The sequence below is a fragment of the Zootoca vivipara genome, chromosome 2, assembly GCF_963506605.1.
Source record: "Zootoca vivipara chromosome 2, rZooViv1.1, whole genome shotgun sequence".
NCBI lineage: Eukaryota > Metazoa > Chordata > Lepidosauria > Squamata > Lacertidae > Zootoca > Zootoca vivipara.
Window position 1 is genome coordinate 83,343,958 of NC_083277.1, and position 19,632 is coordinate 83,363,589.

The 19,632-nt window shown below is 44.9% G+C and overlaps 1 protein-coding gene across 5 annotated transcripts in view; it reads left to right on the forward strand.

Annotated features, from left to right (window-relative positions):
- Positions 1-19,632, forward strand: part of ADGRL1 (adhesion G protein-coupled receptor L1) — a 135,203-nt gene that overhangs the window by 100,790 nt on the left and 14,781 nt on the right. For all 5 annotated transcript variants that reach the window (XM_035104835.2, XM_035104832.2, XM_060271763.1 and 2 more), the window contains 12 exons: positions 7,543-8,343; positions 10,292-10,606; positions 11,144-11,247; positions 11,372-11,557; positions 12,637-12,675; positions 14,096-14,279; positions 16,079-16,201; positions 16,339-16,544; positions 16,840-17,010; positions 17,432-17,641; positions 18,270-18,490; positions 19,242-19,308. In XM_035104835.2, the coding sequence (XP_034960726.1) occupies positions 7,543-8,343; positions 10,292-10,606; positions 11,144-11,247; positions 11,372-11,557; positions 12,637-12,675; positions 14,096-14,279; positions 16,079-16,201; positions 16,339-16,544; positions 16,840-17,010; positions 17,432-17,641; positions 18,270-18,490; positions 19,242-19,308 (2,627 nt within the window). The remainder of the gene's footprint in view (positions 1-7,542; positions 8,344-10,291; positions 10,607-11,143; positions 11,248-11,371; positions 11,558-12,636; positions 12,676-14,095; positions 14,280-16,078; positions 16,202-16,338; positions 16,545-16,839; positions 17,011-17,431; positions 17,642-18,269; positions 18,491-19,241; positions 19,309-19,632) is intronic.

Consider the following 19,632-nt stretch of genomic DNA (forward strand, 5'->3'; position numbering starts at 1 on the left):
TAACAACTGCCCTTCCAAACCTTTTCCATTTTTCCTTGCTCACATGTGGAGTGGAAGCACCATTAATGTCTGGGTCCTCTCTCTGGTTTTGCTTCCTTCAGGGGAAATACACTTTTTCCAACCCGTTCTCTGCATCTTTTATCATTCAACTGATTCTCTCTGCTCCTTTCTTCGTGTTTCCATGGCAACCAACTGGGTACCTTGGCCTACCTCAACCACAACTTCTCTCTTTCTTTTTCTTTTTCTTTTTTTCTAATCCCAATTCCTGATTTTTAAAAAATAAATGCTCGAAATTTTATGGGATTTACATATAAAAATTTGCCACAGTACAGAAGAACAATGGGGAGGGTGTGTTTTTATTTTAAAATTTTTTTTTTAATTTTGGGGACTTTCAAATGATACTTCCAGGCCTTCCTCCACATTTTTTGAGATAGTTACATACTTAGAACTATGTTTTAATTTTTATCAAGGCGCCATTCTGGCTTTAAGCAGCCTGTAAGATTGCAGTGGAAATGTACACCTTAGATCCTATACACTGTAATCAGTGGGGCACCACTCCCAAAGCTATGTGTTCAGGATCAGGGTGTAAGGCACAGAACAAAACACCTTTTTATCAGTTATTGAATAGAGCAGGGGTCCTCTTTTGAGCCTCTCACCATATTTAATACATTATTGTTTGTGGACTCACTTTTATGTGAGGACCATTCAATTGTACATGCTGAGTGGTGCCACTTTTAACCAGGGTAGCTTTGTTATCTACTACTGTCTGAAAATCAAAGAGAAACAAATGTGTGGATAAAACTGAGCATCAGTTATTCCACTTGTGAACCATCTTTTAGTGGGAATTTTACCCTAAGCTTAGGCAGTTCTTTGGAGAGAATCCCCCAGCTAATTTTTCAATTGAGTCATTCCATACACCCCCAATCTCCAAGTAGGCCTAATGTTCTGACATGTCTTGAGGGGCCTGTTTCTCTTTTCTTAACTCTTTTTCTCTGCTCTACTATCATGATAATGTGAGAATCAGATAAACCCATAGAAAATAACATTTTCTAGAATACATATACATTAATTATACCAATATACTAACCACTTTGATGTGGGAATTTTTAATTTTCTTGCTTACTGTTTCTTTTTCTTTTCTTTTTAAATTCCTGCTCAATCCTGGGTGATTTTATTTGTGGATCTTTCCCCCCTTTTCTGCCTGTTTTTTTTTAAAGAAAGCTGCAGTCATGATCATTGACTATCTGTCTGTTATTGGGGGAAGATGGGGGGTGGTGCATGAAAGAAGTGGGGATCAGTCAATGTATTTTTAATTTGAATGTCTTGGCTAGATCTGGAGGTTATATACCTAATGTAAGTATCAGGACTCACAACTGCAATGAGCCTGTCTTAACAAGGGACAAGCTGTCAGGTTAGCGCTAGGAATCGAGCAAATTAATTAATTTCAAAGTAGTAAAACTCAAAAGCCAGGCTTGATTCCACCCAACCCATGTCTCTCTCTTTTTCTTTCTTTCTTTCTTTCGCTCTCTCTCTCTCTTTCTCTCTGTTTAGTTTGTTCTAAAAGCACTGTTGATTTTTTCCCCCTGCATTGGTTTGGAATTTTTTCCCAAGATTGGGGATGGAGGCATATACTTATACTTTTCTTTTCCACAGGTTTCCATGGTTTTGGATGTGGATTTTTACTGATTGTTTCCTTCTCTGTTTCTGACATCTTCTCCCCCAACCCCAGAGCACAGTTGCCCCCATCCCGACTTAGAAGGCTGAGTCGACACTGCCCCATCCATGAGGGATCGGAACCAGTTAACGCTTTGTGCTGTCCCCCCCTCGCCAGCGCTTCATTCTTTAATGGTGTGTTTCTCCTCCCCGCTGCCAGGAGTCATCCATCCCACCCCACCAACCCAGAAGGGAAGCTGGGCTGAGCCGAACCTGTGAGACTCCATGAAGCTGCTTTGTAGCGACATTGTCAGGCAAGGTGTTCAGAGCAGGCAGGCGTTAGGGAGGATTAGAAAGCTGAAATCTCTTGGATTTTGCCCCCATCCACCTGCCCATCATTGTCCTCAGTTCATCATTCTTAGGCAAGAGAGGGTGGCATGCACATAAAAATAGCACAGAGGTGTATGTGTGCAATAGAGACACACAAATCACACAGCAGGAACAGTCACCCAAGGAACCGAAAGTAATGCATAGAAAAGTCCACATGAACATATTGATAGCTCTACATTCAGAAAAAGATAGGGATATATGATTAAACACATGCACACGATAGCACAAACACAGATGCATTTAACACACATTCAGGAGCAAACAAATGCCATCTACACACATACAAATCCATAAGACAACACTAGCCACCTTGAGTGCTTCAGCAGTCTGGTAGATAGTACCATTTAAAATAAAGTTCACATGCTCCTGAAAGCATCTACAGAAATAGGAATGTGGATCCATCTCCATGAGCACATCCTGGGTGTCCACTGACTAGGCCTTCACCCTTTGGCAACTCTATATGCAGCCTCTGGGCACATGCATTGAATTATGGCAAACATTGCTGTTTCCATTCTGGAGACTGCCACTGCTGTCCTTAACTGGTCCTAAGAGTACACTTTGAGGAAGCTAATCAGAGAGTGGCTCCAGACAGCCTATTCACTCTAATGCGGCTCCTTCCCAACCAAAGCAATAGACAGCTTGACCTTGAGAGAGAAATGAGAAAACTCTGCAATTCATGGCACAGTATTTAGGTGAGCTACATCTAGGTTACTAGGATGGTGGTTGCACCCCCTGTATTTGCCACTCGGGTGGATATCTATAGATAAAGAAGCCTGTGAGACTAGATAGAAAGAACCATAGAGGGCTGTAGGAAGTGAAATAATAAACTGACAAACCATGATTCTAGATTCAGGTAGGTAGCCGTGTTGGTCTGACGCAGTCGAAATAAATAAAAAATTAAAAAATTGTCCAGTGGCACCTTAGAGACCAACTAAGTTTGTTCTGGGTATAAGCTTTCGTGTGCATGCACACTTCTTCAGATACCCAGCTTATACCCAGAACAAACTTGGTTGGTCTCTAAGGTGCTACTGGACAATTTTTAAAAAATCTTTTACTGGCAAACCATGACTACCGGAGCTCACAGGTTCAGGCTCCACACCCTGGCTTGATGATGACTTTTTCAGTTCCGAGCTGTTTCCCTGAAGCATGACCATCAATTTGCAGGGAGAATTGGATGGGTATGGGCATGATATAAGATGCGTCCCTGGCCATGTGGCAGCTTTGATCCCCCGGGAAATAGGGAGGGGAGCTCTACTGACCTGGGGATTCAAACACTTCCTCTTCCCAATAAGGAAAAGGAATGACCTTCATTTCAGAAGGAAAAGAAATGAGGGGTCATGCTAAGAGAGTGATAAAGTTAGCAGGCCAGCCACTTTGACCAACTTGGTCATGAAATCCTCTCTTTTCCCAGCATTGATCTGGAGTTTCCTTCACACCCATGGGCAGCTTGTTCAACAGTACTGTATTTCACTCCAGGTGTAGACCATCTTCTGGCCTCAAATGCCACCAAAGCCAAGAACTTTGCCCTGTTATTGGCTTGTGGAATGTGGCCTTTGGAAAGGTGCAGAAATGGGGCCGGGGGGTTGTGTGTGAGGAAAGATACAGGTGTCACAAACATGAAAGTGACATGTGCATCCAGCCACTGTGAAGTGACACTGGCACAGTCTTAAGAGCTACAGCTTGAGACTGGTGCCAATAAAAATAAAACCTTTGAGACGGCCACTTAGTGAGTCTTGAACGCTTTTGATTTTGACTTAAAAGAGACTCACTATGACAAAGTTTGAGAACTATGGACTAGACAGAGATAAATAGCTAACACAAGGGACACCTTGCAGCACTACAAAATCCAACTGCTCCACATTAAGCTGTTCTTGTCTGATGAGTCACACCAGAAAACACTACAGGGATCTTTAACAGACCTTGTCATTAACATTTAGGCTAGGCAGCTCCCCTTCCCCCTGACTCACTGTCATTCACTAGTGAACCCATCCATCACTTTACATCCCTCTGCACCACAGACCATATCAGATAGCCGTACTGTTTTATGCAAGGGGACTAAATAGATGATCTCTGCACACCTAGTATACTAGGATTGATAAGCTCTCTTTCTTCCTAATTAAAGGGAGAAAGACAATTTACAACCCTTTCTCCTTGGCCTATTTCATCCATGCATTCTTTAAAACAAGTTAAAGGAGGGAAGGCTAGGCAGCTCCTTGCATTACGGCCCCATAGTGGAACATATGAGGACAAAAAAAAGACCCCCAAGCTTTTCAAAGGTTAGGGTTTTATCAGATACTCAGTTTGGATCTGTAAGATGCACCGCTAAAATTGTAATGTGTAATGCAAGCCTCAAAGGACTTCTGTCTCTGAGCCAGGATTCCTGAGTTCTGCCTCTAGCTCTCAGGAGGGCAAATAATGTCCATTAGTTAGAAGGTGTTTAGAAGCAAAGAACTCCTGGCTTCTAGACCAACAATTCTCCATCTCTGTGAATCATCTCTTATCCCTCCCATATGCCAGTACTCCCCCATCACCACGAAAGTTAGAATGCAGAATTTTCCAACAATGACAATGATAATAAATCAGTCATTTATTATTACTAAGAAGGATGCAACATGCCATCTCCATGGAGACCAAAACACTGTGAATAAGAGTGAACTCCTCAGGTTGCTGACTCAGCCCTGCTTTCTCCCTCTGAGGTTACCCAAGGACTGTGACCATTGGAAACAATGGGAGCAATCTAGCATACACTTAAGCCCACATAAATCCCACTGGTTTCTATGGGACTTAAGCTTGCTTAACTGTAGTGTAGATTGTGCCAGAGTCATGAGACCCAAGTTTGCCTTGTCATCTCCCTTCACTTAAGCAAAAGTGGATGAGAAACACATCTCTGGCCACTTGTACTGGTATGGCAGCATAAAGGTTCTGTCTGGATCTGGGAGAGCAGGGGGGGGTTATTAATAAATGCTCCGTGGGGGCTTGGCATTGCAAAAAGTTCTGTTCTCCTCCCCCATGGCTGGTGCCAGACAATTCCCGTCCTGATTTGCCATTAATTTTGGAACCCTTGGCACACCTCATCCACTTCCAGGTGTGTTGTGACAGGGTTTGATGGTACTGACCCCAGCCCAATCTCTAAATTATGCCCAACCCAAATTAGCTTCAGTGCAAGCTGTGTCCAGAGTCATGTGGCACATCATAGCAACTGTGCGTTATTTAGTAAAGCCAGAGCAGAGAATTCACTTCTGCATTCACAGAATATCCCAGACATTCTGGAGTTGATACAAGGCCCAAGTAAAACCCTGCTGACACTTCGGTGCGAAGTATATTTGATCCCACATGCAGAAGCAGTAAGCCAGCCCCCAGCAGAAACTGGGTTGCTTGGGATCAGGTTCCAGCCCACCCCGCTGGCCCTTGTACTATGACAGCAAACTCAATTTACTGGCCTCTATATCATGAGGTGTGGTTAACAAGCACACTGTGCAGCCTTTTAAAGCCCACAGCCTGGATTTAGTGTGATGGCTCCTATGGCTCCTCTATGGCCGCTCAGTGACACTGTTCTGTAATAGACAAGGTGAATTCTCTGCTACGATGCTGCTCTCCTCACCCCACCCCACCTGCTCCTTCCACCACTAAATGCTTTTTTCCTCCCAGCCTTGCTCCAGCTAACCGGAGGCAGACACTTGCAGAATGCCTAGCCTGATTTGTCTTCCTTTCAAACTTTTTCCTCCCGGCTTTTCCCAAGATTCCAGGCTGCCAACTGGGTGGTTGTGGGTGGAAGGGAGGGTGTTCCTTTCCCATCTGCCCAGGTCTCCCTCCCACTGTCACATCACTCCTTCCACCCCCTGCCATGTGCACTAGTCTCATGTCCTTTGCTGATGTGAATCAAACCTGGCTGATAAGTTGCTCCAGTGGCACTCAGGATATGGGGGAAGCAGAAGCTGTTGGTTACTTCATCCTTCTGCTACAATACCTTTAGTTCTTCTTTTCAGAAGGGAGCCAGTCCCTCAGCTAATCTACAGCTCTCTGTCCCCAGGGATTGAAAAATAGTCTCTTTCAGCAGGAAGAGGAAACACCCAATCTTTCATATTCAGGGGGATTTTAACTGGCCAAACATTGGATCTTTCTTATGCTTGTTTTTCATTCCCCAATGTCCCGTTGAACAGTGTTTTGATACCAGTAGAGGAAAGCCCGTCACCTTTTCCACCTCCACCCCCCATGGGAAGGCATTCCCACGAAGCTGTTCTAAAGTTGCAAAAAAAAAAAGTCTAATCCGTTCCATGAAAGTTGGAAGGGTTGAAGCAGCTATTTCAAGAACACTTTAAGTTTCTAAAATTGAATTAGAAATCCCTGAGAGAAATTAGAACTATAAGAGTCAGATGCAAAAATAGGGACCAATTTCCATCTGTCTCAGTGCTAACACAACTGGAATTTAAGTGCTGCATGGCGGCTGGCATAAATTAGCCTTGATCCACAGTGAAACAGTAATTCCCTTTGAACATGGAACAGGATAGCTTTTGGATCATCTTACCAGCCTTAAAGGTACTCCTTTGCAGCTCTATAGGAGCTCCATAGGACAAGCAACCCCAGCTGCTTCTAGATCCAAGTGGAACAGAAACTCTGAAGGAGTCCAGTTGAGTAAACAACAAACATGTCCCTCCTCTAGAGAGACTCATAGAACATAGCTGCCAAGTTATCCCTTTTTTACAGGGATTTTCCCTTATGCTGAATAGGCTTCCTCGTGAGAAAAGCGAAAACTTGGCAGCTATGTCATAGAATACTCGGTTCCACCAGCCCCTCAGACCAGATAAGCATACACTACTCTATGGATCCCATACAACAAACAGCCTCACAGCTCCATACTGAGCCCTTCATTTTTGAAAATCTGATTTCCATACCATTAGGTGGTATTGCCCCAATAGCTCCAATGTAGAGCATCTGATTTAGATCATGCAGGGTTTAGCTGGTGCCAATTGCTTTCCCATAGCTGTTAAACTGTTGCTGTGTTGACTTCTAGAAGGTGATGCAGAACATGTGGCCATAGAGTAGGGGCTAGAATTGTCAGTTCAGCAACTGCTCAGATTCATGGGTTTCCCAGATGCTGCCACTCAGATCTCTGCAGGGAAACAATCTGACATCCTCTGCTTAATGCCAGAGAATGTAGCAAAAGGAAGGGAGGGAAGGTTTGGAACCCCTAAATTCCCTTTTTAATTTGATCCGGAGAAATTGTTTCTTTCCTCTGATGCTCCCCTGCCCCCAGTATTTATTTAACTTGTCACTGAGCCGTCTCTGCTCAATAACAGATAAAAGTCTCATGATTGCAGCTGCTCTCAAAACTCAGCGCGGATTTCACTTCTCCTGCCAACAGCCTTTTACAAATTTATCCTTTCTTCTCTCTTTCTCTTTCTCTCTCTTTATTCCCCCCCCCTCTTGCTCTATCACATTCTTTCTGGATTTCCCCCCTTTTACCCAATCACCCTTTCCTCCCTTACATCCCCTCCCTAGTATTCGTTTGCCCGGGGACACTGCACAAGATCCTGGAACCTACGTCAGCCCATGAATCAGAACACCAGTCTGGAGCCTGGTGCAAGGACCCCCTGCAAGCCGGAGACAGAATATACGTCATGCCATGGATCCCATACCGGACAGACACACTGACAGAGTATGCCTCGTGGGAGGATTATGTGGGTGCCCGGCACACCACCACTTACCGCCTGCCCAACAGGGTTGATGGCACAGGTTTTGTGGTATACGATGGAGCAGTCTTCTACAACAAGGAGCGGACACGCAACATTATCAAGTATGATCTGCGGACGCGCATTAAGAGTGGAGAGACAGTCATCAACACAGCCAACTACCATGACACCTCACCCTACCGTTGGGGCGGCAAGACTGACATTGACCTGGCAGTGGATGAAAATGGGCTATGGGTCATCTATGCCACTGAAGGCAACAATGGTCGTTTAGTGGTGAGCCAACTGAATCCTTACACGCTACGCTTTGAGGGCACGTGGGAGACCGGCTATGACAAACGCTCAGCATCCAATGCCTTCATGGTATGTGGAGTCCTCTATGTGGTGCGGACAGTTTACGTGGACGATGACAGTGAAGCAGCTGGTAACCGTGTTGACTATGCGTTCAACACCAATATGAACCGGGAGGAACCCATCTCGTTGACCTTCCCAAACCCCTACCAGTTCATCTCCTCCATTGACTACAACCCCCGTGACAACCAGCTTTATGTGTGGAACAACTACTTTGTCTTGCGCTACTCACTTGAGTTTGGCCCACCTGACCCAAGTACTGGTGAGACATAATCCTTGCACCTGAACATGGGGTGGGGTAGAGAAATCGTCACTGACTTGAAATCATGGGCCCTTGGCTTCTCCTCCTATTTTCCATTGGGTTGTCAAATACATTAGGGGACAAAAAAAAGCAGTGTTCATTTGCATAATGCCCATTTTTAATTGTACATTTCTGCAAATACAGCAGTCACTTGAAATTACTTCTTAAATACATGTATATTTAAAATATATACATTATACTAAAGATTATGTATAGGCAATCCCAAATGTACTGCATAAGAGTAATACATTTTCACTTGAGCTAACCACTGCGAGCAATCTCAAGTTATTGAGCCATTGTCTCTCCCAACTTCTACTTTCAATAACTCTGCCATCGATCACATTTCAGGAAACATCTAACTATATAATGGCAAGTTCATCTTACAAAGCAAGGCTTCAGTTCCAAAGCTGGCTTTTGAAAATATATTTCATTTTTGCCATTTTGCCACAAGCAGGTACCGTATTTTAGTTCCAGTCATACAGTAAGCATCAGAGAATCTGTTCAGTTCAATTCAAACTCTCTGTGACCCCAAAAGAATTAATGTGTGCCTGAAATTCTGACAGTTAGCATCACGTGGAGTTTAAATTGACAGAGATGGATTGTCTGATGTGCAATATTTGGCAGAAGCCTGGGGTCTACGAAAACTAATTCCTTGAAGCTGGACCGAAGGGGGTGGGGGGGGAATCTGTGCTTATTTTGAATACAGGAAACTCAAGATCAGTCATGCCCAGGTGCGGTGGCAGATTCAGATTTGTTTAGTGCAATATGCAGCTAATTTGTTTCTCTGTTCGCCCCCATTGCACAGCTGCTGCCAGTGCAACACTAACTGTTAAACTTGAATAAGGTTACCTTTGCATGTACAGTGGTGCCTCACTAGACGAATGCCCTGTAAGACGAATTTTTCATTTAATGAAGAGATTTTTCGAGCGGAGGTTGCCTCGCTAGACAAATTTGTTTCCCCATAGGAATGCATTGAAATTCAATTAATGCATTCCTATGGGCAAAAGAAAATAAAAATTCAATGCCTTCCTAAGGGATTCGCTAGACGAATTTTTCGCAAAACGAATTGACTCACAGAACGAATTAAATTCGTCTTGCGAGGCACCACTGTACAGGTTAGTTGCAGGGCTGGGGTGGGGAAGAGCGAAATGTAAACTAGCCTTCTTTTACCTTGGTCACCAGAGGTTGCCCTTTAAACCTGGGGTTGAAGCAAAAGAAAGGCAAAAGAAAGCTCCTGCCACCCACCACCTCCTTAGACCTGCTGCCTGCCCCCTTTAAATGGGTCTCCAGTTGTGCCAGGAAGCACAACTGATGCTGGAGTGTGTATGCACAACAGGGCTCTGGAATGGAAAAGTTAGAAGAACCTGTATCTGCCTTTTCTTCTACTTTAGCTGGAGATTTAAGAGTTTGGCCAAGGTACCAATCCTGGTCAGGTTAAAGAGAAAGAACAAAAGGTGATTACTTTCAGAGTGAACAGAATTTTGCTAAACTTCCCAGATAGAAACAATTCCATTGAAATTGAGCATTTGATTAATTAAAAATATTTGGTCCTGAGGAAATGCCATTCAGCATCATGCTCATGAATACTTCTTTTAACATTTAAAATGGCAAGTGAGGATTTAGCCCTTTGTATCCCATCCCTTCAGGAAGGACCTGACAGATATATACTTTCAGGGATGTGAAGAATTTAGTAGGGACTTATCAAGCTTGTTAGAGACCTTTGCTTTAATGCAAATCAAAAACCAATGCTACCTAAGAGCATAGGAACCTGCCTTATAGTAAGTCCACTCTTTGGTTTTTCTACCTTGGATAAGAAAAGGTAATTTTACTCTGTGTATAGCATGTGATGGCTGAACCTGTGGGGATATTTTGTATGTGGGTGGAAATCTAATTGCCTTTCTACACACAGGCCCTGTCACCTCGACACCACTCAGCACTACAACCACCGTTCGTCCCACCACCATCACCAGCACAGTCTCACCTGCTGCTACAACAACAACACGGCAGGTGCCCCTCACCACCCACCCCATAGGTGCCATAAACCAGAAGGGTACAGAGCTTCACCCAGTCACCGCCATAATGCCCAGCACCCGGCGTCCACCAGCAAATAATCAGCACGTCTCTCCAGAGCTCTTCTGTGAGGCCAAGGAGGTGCGGCGTGTCCAGTGGCCAGCCACACAGCAAGGCATGCTGGTCGAAAGGCCTTGCCCTAAGGGCACACGAGGTAATGAGGCCTTTACTCTAAAGCTGGCTCCATTTGAGTCCTAGAGGCATCAAGATGTGCCCAGTTTCAAATGGGAGAAGCCGGGACTCCGGCGGAGTGTATTCTCGCCAATGGTGCAAGGAGCAAATGGGGCTTACAGGATATTGCTTGTGACCCCACAGCACTCAGCTCAAGGAAAGTGTGACAGCTTGAACTGTTGCTATGACTTAATTCATTCACACAACTTTCTGCAATGTGAACTCAGAGCTGGCAGTTTTCAGTGGGATGAATTAGACCTGCCATCCCCTGCTAACAGAACTCATCTTGTTATTGCCACAGTACTAAGTCATTTATCCCTGCTCTGCACTCCTTGCTATATTAGATGTGAGAACTGGGCTGTCTAGGAAGAGAGCCCTTCATTCACTACTAAGGTTATGATTGCTCTCCGAGACCCTTAATCTCTGGTCTAGTGTTAGGATAGGGTGGGGGTGGGGATGGAAGGGGAAAACCAAGCAGCTGGAAGCTGACTGAATTCTCCCCCTGCTTTCCCATGCACAGGTATTGCTTCCTTCCAGTGTCTTGCTTCGGAGGGAAACTGGAACCCACGGGGGCCTGATCTCAGCAACTGCACAAGTCCTTGGGTCAACCAAGTGGCACAGAAGGTATTGCTTTCCCCTTCCCATTACAGTGGTCTTCACTCAGACAGTTCACATTTGGGCTTCATGCATGCACAACTCCTTTTACCTGACTGAGGCCAGTCTGCATTCCTATCCCCTCCTTTGGCAGATCAAGAGTGGAGAGAATGCAGCCAATATTGCCAGTGAACTAGCCCGGCATACGCGTGGTGCCATCTACGCCGGAGATGTCAGCTCCTCTGTCAAACTAATGGAGCAGCTCCTCGACATTCTGGATGCACAACTTCAAGCGTTACGCCCTATTGAGAGAGAGTCAGCTGGCAAGAACTACAACAAGGTGCATAGTAATTTAATGGCTTAGATCAGAGGTTTCCAACCTTTTTGAGTTCCACTGGCCAGCCCCAGAGGAACCATTCACCTGGGGAGCTTGTAACCAGGGCTGCTGCAACAAACAGCTGTGCGAGACTTTGAGAGGCAGATATACAAGAGGGTATCAGAGGAGGGAGGGAAGGAAAGAGGGGCAAAGGCCAATGTTGCCTGCGACATCCCTGACCATCATTCAAGGCACCCCAGGGTGCCACAGCACACTGGTTGAAATCCACTGGCTTAGATAGTGGTTCTAGGGCTGGCAGGCAGGGAGCCTGACCCCCCCCCCAAAAAAAATTCAAGCAAAAAAAATGATCTTGGGAGGGGGGATAGAAATTTATCACATAAAGCTTTATGCATGGTGAAGGCGTCACTGGTTGGATTTCTGCTTGTTGTGCAGCTGTTAAAAGTACAAGAGTCCGATAGGAAAAAATATGGCAACCATGGTGTTGGGGGACAAGGAATGGTAAAGGAAAATTGGTGCTTCTGGGCATTGGGAGCCATGCATGTTGAGGCAGAAGGATGCCAGCGAGAGTGAAGGGTTGGAGCTAGAAACCATGAACCTGCATTCAGGGAGCTAGAAATGAAAGCTGAGATCTTTGAGCTTAGTGAAATATTCTAGTTCTGTAATGGATGTCCTATTTTATGCTGTGTGATGCAATCCTAATAACATAGTTCCCTATACGCACTTCTTAATAAATAGTCTGATGTGAGACTATTCCGCTTATGCTGAAAATGGCTACTGTTGAGGTGCAGTCCACCAAACGCTGCTGCTGAACAGCCACTCAAACCGTCTTTCTAGTAAATGTAAATAAATCTTATCTAAATGTCCAATAAGATGTTGCTTTGGATCCACACTTTCATTCAGGATATGTCTTTGTTATCTCTTTGCCTGTTGATGGGTGACTTCATGCAGAGCAAATGTGCTTAAGATCCCCATTGAACCTATCCCTGTGGACCCTTCTTGCAGAAATTATGTTCTAATCATTTTCTCTCTCTTTGTCCACCTGGACCATTGCTCACTTTGGGCATGGATGCATCACCCTGCAGATGCACAAGAGAGAAAGGACATGTAAGGACTATATTAAGGTGAGTGTGATTAACAGGTCCTGTGGTTGAAACCCAGATAGGAGCTGCTGCCCAAGAAGCAAAGTTTTTCACAGTTTTGAATCTCAGAGCAATCCAGGTCCTCAGTCAAACATGCTTGAGTGGAGCAGAGCTGTCCCTCTGCCCAGACCTGTCTGGCTCCAATGGGGAAGCCTCATGGGCAAGGCATGTCCCAGAGCCCCTGTCCAGGTGATGGGTGGGCTGGTATTAACCAGTGGAAACTCCCCAAACACAGATGGCACAGGACCTCAACAGCAATGGGCCCAATCTGCGCCTCTTTAATGCATGGGAGCTGTCACAACGAAGGGCCATTTTAGAGTATGAGTTCATCCAGACTTCCCTTTGTGCTGTATTATTAGGCACAGGTCTGCACTTTAAAGCTCTGTTTCTGAGCATTTTTTTATTTTATGGTCCTAACACTTTCCCTGGAAAAACCCACCTCCACCTTCCTTTAAAAATCATGACAGATGCCCATTCCATAACTGGAGGCCGGGGGGGGGGGGACACATAGATTCAAAGAACATAACAAAACAATATTAATTTTTTTATTTTACTCTAAGAACACCACATAAAGACAACTCTCATAATACTAAGGGAAATCATGGTACATTATCATTATATTTCTGGTTCCAATAATGTACGAATAATAGCAGTTTTTCAACAGTACTATCCATTTGTTGTTTTCTTTTACTCTGCTATAATTGGATAGCTTCATCATTTCAGCTGTTTTCCATAACTTCCCTAAATAGTCATCAAGTACATAATAAATTCAGCTACATTTTAAAAAGGGAAAGCACGAAATGACAGGGCATTTCTGTGGGCACATGGGCGATAAATACATGCTCTAGTGAAGAAATAATACAATGGAGAAGTGTTCAGACTCTAAAATGTGAAGGGAGAAAAGCAACCTAAAACAGTTACAAATGGCATAGACATTTAGATACGGGATTGTTCTGCTCATCATTGAGCTCAACAAAGGCAATTTCTAGTAGGTGCCTGTGCAATACACATAACTGCATTACCAAAGGCAGTTGATTGCAATGGCTGTGCTGTTCAGGGGAAGAATTGCTTTTCCCCAGCTATGGAATATTTGGAAAATACCATACCCCCTTACAACGGAAGGGCTGCTTGGAGGGAGAATGTCTAATATCTATACAACGAAGGAGTAACAAATACATGCACAAAATTGGTTTTTTAAAAAAATCCCAATACTACTTGTAAAATTATACTCAAAGCAGCCTGGAAAGAATTTTCAAGTGGTGACAGCAATGCCACCACACAAAGACACATGAATGTTTTCTCTCTGTGAGAGGAGGCATCTGTAGCTGGTTTATTAGACAGTGGGAAGCTAGAGGAAGGGGAGGGTGCTTCCATCCTCTCTCATAGCTTTATGTCATTCTAGGCTGTGGTGGAGACGGTGGACAACCTGCTGCGACCTGAAGCTCTAGAGTCATGGAAGGACATGAATGCCACAGAGCAGGTGCACACAGCCACAATGCTCCTTGACATCCTGGAGGAGGGAGCCTTCCTACTGGCTGACAATGTCAAAGAGCCAGCCCGTTTTGTCACTGCCAAGAATAATGTGGGTAAGTCTTTGATGCTGGGCTCACATAGAAGAACTAAAGGGGAAGGAAAGGAATAGAGGGGATGGGGGGGCAAGGAGAGGCTGCTGTCCCTACTCAGAGACCCCAGTATTTTGCTTCAAAATTTTGCATTGAATGGGAGCAGACACACTGCCTGAGCCTTCTAAATGTAGAGAGGGAGAAATATCAACTACTGGTAGTAAAGGGAAGAGCTGTCATTTAAGAATGAAAAAAAGCCCTTATTTATAAGCACTGGGATTGTCCTTAAAGCACGTCTACTGCTACCATGCAAATGTACCATGAAAATCTGTTGTGTAGTGTAACATCTGGAGAGCAATGTATTCCCAATCCCTTTCTCTTTGCCTGCTGTGACAACACCAAACCATACTGTTGTACCTGGAGAACCTTCAAGATGGCAGAGCTTCACTGAAGAAATCCAACCCTATACCCCTAGTGCTACATTGAAGACAGTTCTCCTGGGCAGCAGAGTGAAGAGGTGCAGTTAGAGATGCTGAAGCAAGTAGAGAAGAACAGGGCAGGAGGAGTTGGAGCACATGGAGGGAAGAGAAGGTTGGAATTAGGGACGGCAAAAAGGGATAGAGTAGATCGGCAGAGTAATGCAAGGGAGAGATGGATGCCCTCCCCACACACACCCATTAAATTCCTAGTGCATTTCCTGCCCACATTTATATAAGCACCGGTCTTGTGTGGGCCTCTTGTTCCTGCTGGATTTCCAATGCAGTTCTCTTCTATGGCTGTGCACACACTGAAAGTCCCACATACTACAGGCACTGTACTGCTTAATAATACATGTCAGTATCTGTTGATGTTCACTCTAAATTGTTTGGCTCTTGCACAAGAAGAAGGAACTGCTTATGGCAGAAGGTAAGGGTGAGGCAAAAACTATAAAATTACATCAGGGAACCAATTAAGCACGTTAGGCTGCACTATTGAAGGAGGAAAAACCCACCCGTGTTTTATGCCTTGGATAACCACTAATGAGATAGAATCCATTAGTACAACTATTGCCAAACCTTTCAACAGAATCATCCAAACCATTACAAGTGAGCATCCTACCAGGTGTTACTAGCTTGGTCAGAACTGTCAAAGAATCTAGACAATTATGATTGTGCAAGCTAATTCTCTTTTGTGCGGATAATTCTAGTAGTCATGTTCTACAGCACTATAAACTGACAGCTTTCTCAAGCATCTTCTTTGGGGGGGGGGGAGGCCTTTCATTTCTGGTAGGAAACCTAACCCAAAGCTCTTAAAACAATAAATTAAAGCCTAGTATTCTGAAAATCCTCTTCTGTGTGTCACTGCTGCTTGGATTAAGTGACCCCAGAGCAGCAGTGCAAGCAATAAAATTCCAAAATAGCTCAGGCTATTTAGACAAAGAATGAGAACAGCAATTCATAAGTGAGTGGACATAACAAATCAAAGCAAGAAACAGGCAGGCGTGGTACAGATGCCTCCACAGAATTTTTGCATTTATCACATTACTTCACCATAGAGATGTGGGCAAAACAAAAGAAACACTATCACCAAATATAGTGTTAGCAGCCACAAAATAGGGATGGCAATTTGGTGTCCACAGAGCATTTGGAGGACAGATGTATAATTTGAAACGGGCTCGTTCCATGTCTTCTCAGGTAGTCCAGAGATGAGGAAACATGAAAGTTATATGCTCTGCTTATTGGGGTGGGGGGAATCAAATTAAAAAGAGGATAATTAAAAATTGTTCAGAATATTGTGCCTATATTTCCTGCTTGTATTCATCTCACTCTTCCTCCTCATTGCAGTGCTGGAGGTGTCAGTGTTGAATACAGAAGGCCAAGTGCCAGATATTGTTTTCCCACATGAGTATACCACCAGGAATTCCATCCAACTGTCAGCCAACACTATCAAGCAAAACAGTCGTAATGGTGAGCAGGGAATGAAATTCAGGGAGGGAAAGGGAAGCCAGCATCTCAAAGACCTTTTCTCTAATGTGATGAGAACCACATTTGCCTCTTTTTGTGGTCCAATATCATGACCCTGATTCCCTTTCTTCTCTCTTCAGGAGTGGTCAAGGTTGTCTTCATTCTCTACAACAATTTGGGGTTTTTCCTCTCTACCGAGAATGCCACCATCAAGCTGGGTAGTGAGGTTGGTTCAATTAGCCCCTCACTTGTTGTCAACTCACAAGTTATTGCTGCCTCCATCAACAAGGAATCTAGCCGCGTCTTCTTGATGGACCCCGTCATCTTTACCCTCTCCCACCTGGAGGTGAGACTTGCATGACATCTGGAACCAATGTGCTCATCCCATTTTTGCCACATCCTAGGGCATGTCCCTTGGTGGTGTGTATCCCATTTCTGCACTCATACTCCCAACATTGGAAACTCTATGCTTTGTAAGTGCATTGACACTGATGTTTTGATTGTGTACCAATTCACTCCCATTCTCTCCAGAGCGAACCATTTTCCTGTATCCCATCTTCTCAAAGCCTAGGGCCCCTCTACTGTTCTGGCTTCACCCCACATAATTGACGATTCTTACAGGCATATTTTTTTCCATATAGGACAAGAACCACTTCAATGCCAATTGCTCTTTCTGGAACTACTCAGAGCGCTCCATGATGGGTTACTGGTCCACGCAGGGCTGTCGGCTGGTGGAGACCAACAAGACCCACACCACCTGTGCATGCAGCCATCTCACCAACTTTGCTGTGCTCATGGCACACCGTGAAATTGTAAGAATATCATTCCCACTGATGGGGGTGAGGGAAGATGGGGGGGTGAGGGAAGATGGGGGGCAGAGAGAACTGGTTTTCTGCCACCATCCCCAGCCATTGTCAAGCTCCCCCTTCCAGTTCATTATGCACCCGGTATCTTCTTGTACATATGGGTAACCTAGAAAATCAGGGTGGTCATTATTCTTACATGAAACGCTGGGAGTTGGTTCTTTCCCTGTTCGTAATAAAGATGCACTGGATTAACAGTTACTTGGAGGGCGGCAGTTTATCAGATGGAGACAGTCCATTGGCAGAGGACAGTATATTAAGTGCTACCTGTATTACAGTCAACCTAAAATTTCAACTCTACAACAGGGGAGAGTACATAACAGGAGAGGAAAGCTGTGCACATCCAGCCTCATTCCGCTTTTTCTTTCAGTACCAGGGCCGCATCAATGAGCTGCTGTTGTCTGTCATCACGTGGGTGGGCATTGTGATTTCCCTGGTCTGCTTGGCCATTTGCATCTCCACTTTCTGCTTCCTGCGTGGGCTGCAGACTGACCGCAACACCATCCACAAGAACCTCTGCATAAATCTCTTCATCACTGAACTCCTCTTTCTCATCGGCATTGATAAGACACAGTATGAGGTGCGTGACAATCTCCCCTCAGAGCAACACCAAAATCACCATGGCATATTCCTCTGCATGGAGGGAGTTGGGTGCAAGGGGCATGTGGTACAATAGGACAGGATGGAGATCCCACTGGGGAACATTTGACTTTGCCAGGTCAGTGCAGCCACAGAGGGGAGGGGGTAACAGGAATGGGATATCTGCAGGAAGTTTCAGTCTCACTCTAGAGTAGACTCAGATTACAAGGCAGGGGCATGTGCTTGTTTCGTGACAGAAGCAACACCTGGGAAGTGGACAGTTAACACAGTTGTTCCCCTCTGCTTAAGTCACCACTGCTGCTGGGAACAGCCAGGTGTCACAGGCATGCCCAGTTGTCAAGAGGAGGTGCTGCAGACCCAGGGACGAAACTGTGTGCCTTTGCAGGGGACAAGGGTGGGCATTTTTCCCTTGTGGTCACTACACAACTTTTAAAAGTGCAGCACCTTTTCCAATCATCACTGCCTTTTAAAAACAACAACTGTATTGTGTGCTATTTTTTTTATCAATCAGAAAAACAGGATATTATTTAAAATTCATTCAATAAATGCATTACAAAAAGAGGCATTGTGCTGATGGGAATTTTTCTGTCTCTCCCCTTCCATCCCAGATTGCCTGCCCCATCTTTGCAGGGCTGCTGCACTACTTCTTCCTGGCAGCATTCTCCTGGATGTGCCTGGAAGCCATCCACCTTTACCTCATGCTGGTTGAGGTTTTTGAGAGTGAATACTCCCGCAAGAAGTACTACTACTTGGGGGGCTATTGCTTCCCTGCCCTGGTAGTGGGTATTGCTGCTGCCATTGACTACCGCAGTTATGGCACCGAGAAAGCGTGAGTACATGGAAGGGAGAGGTTAGTGGAGGGTGCATGGCAATGATACAAACAGGAGGTTGAGGCATAACTTTGGGGTGTGTGTGTGTGAGGCTAGTACACTGCACACACAACTCTACACTAACTGTGGGGGGGGGAGCGCCACAGTAGAGGTTGCCATTGTGACACTTAGGGGCACACTGGCAATCTTCCCCTGACACCCATGAAGCCTCTGAGTTGCCCTGCCCCCTTGATCATGAGGTGGTGAGGATTATTACCTTCTTCTCTCTTGAAAAGCACATAGTAGGAAGTTGGAAGAGTGACAGTCTCTCCCCCTTCCTCTTTTAGTTCTATGCTCTTTTTCAGGCTTATATTTTCTAATATAGCTGACTTACTCAGACTTCCTCTCTCTCTCTTGGGGGAGGCAGGGCAGGCTGAACCAAGGGAGTAAGGAAAGATGTGGCCAGAGGGGATGGTGCCCACAGTACTCGCTCAGAAACCCAAATTTGCCCATGAGGCTGAAAAGGTTGGCAACAGAACTGGCAAAACAAGATTAGAGGCGGGTTTGGGTGACTTGAAAAATACGGGATGAGAAGTCCTTTAATGGATGTTATGACAGAGGGGCAGGGCAGAAGAATGAGCAAAGAACAGGCAAGGTTTTGACAGCACATTTCTGGGTGAGTGTCATTTTGTGCCAATATGCACTCAGGCAATCAAGCCTTGAGGTGTTTTTCCTGCTTCCATCTGACACTTCCCTGCTCTCTTTTGGCAGATGTTGGCTTCGAGTTGATAACTACTTCATCTGGAGCTTCATTGGGCCCGTCTCTTTTGTCATTGTGGTGAGTCACTAGGGATTGTTTGGGAATAGACACTCAAGGATTTTCCTTATCAGTCAAAGAATCAGAGTCCCAAAGTTGAGGAAAGAACCGGAGTCCTTGCTCTACTCCTCAACCCATCATCAGACCTCCCTTTTTCTTCCCAGGGTTAAGAAGAGTGCCTGGGTGTAGGGTGTGTTTTCAGCTTTCAAATTTCAAATATGAGGTGTGCTTAAAAGTTGCAACATGACTTGGGAATTTAAAATACATTTTGGTTGAATTAATATAATTTAGGTTTTCTTGGTAAGTAGAATGTGTGTAAAATTGTGTAGAAATCATTGAAAGTGA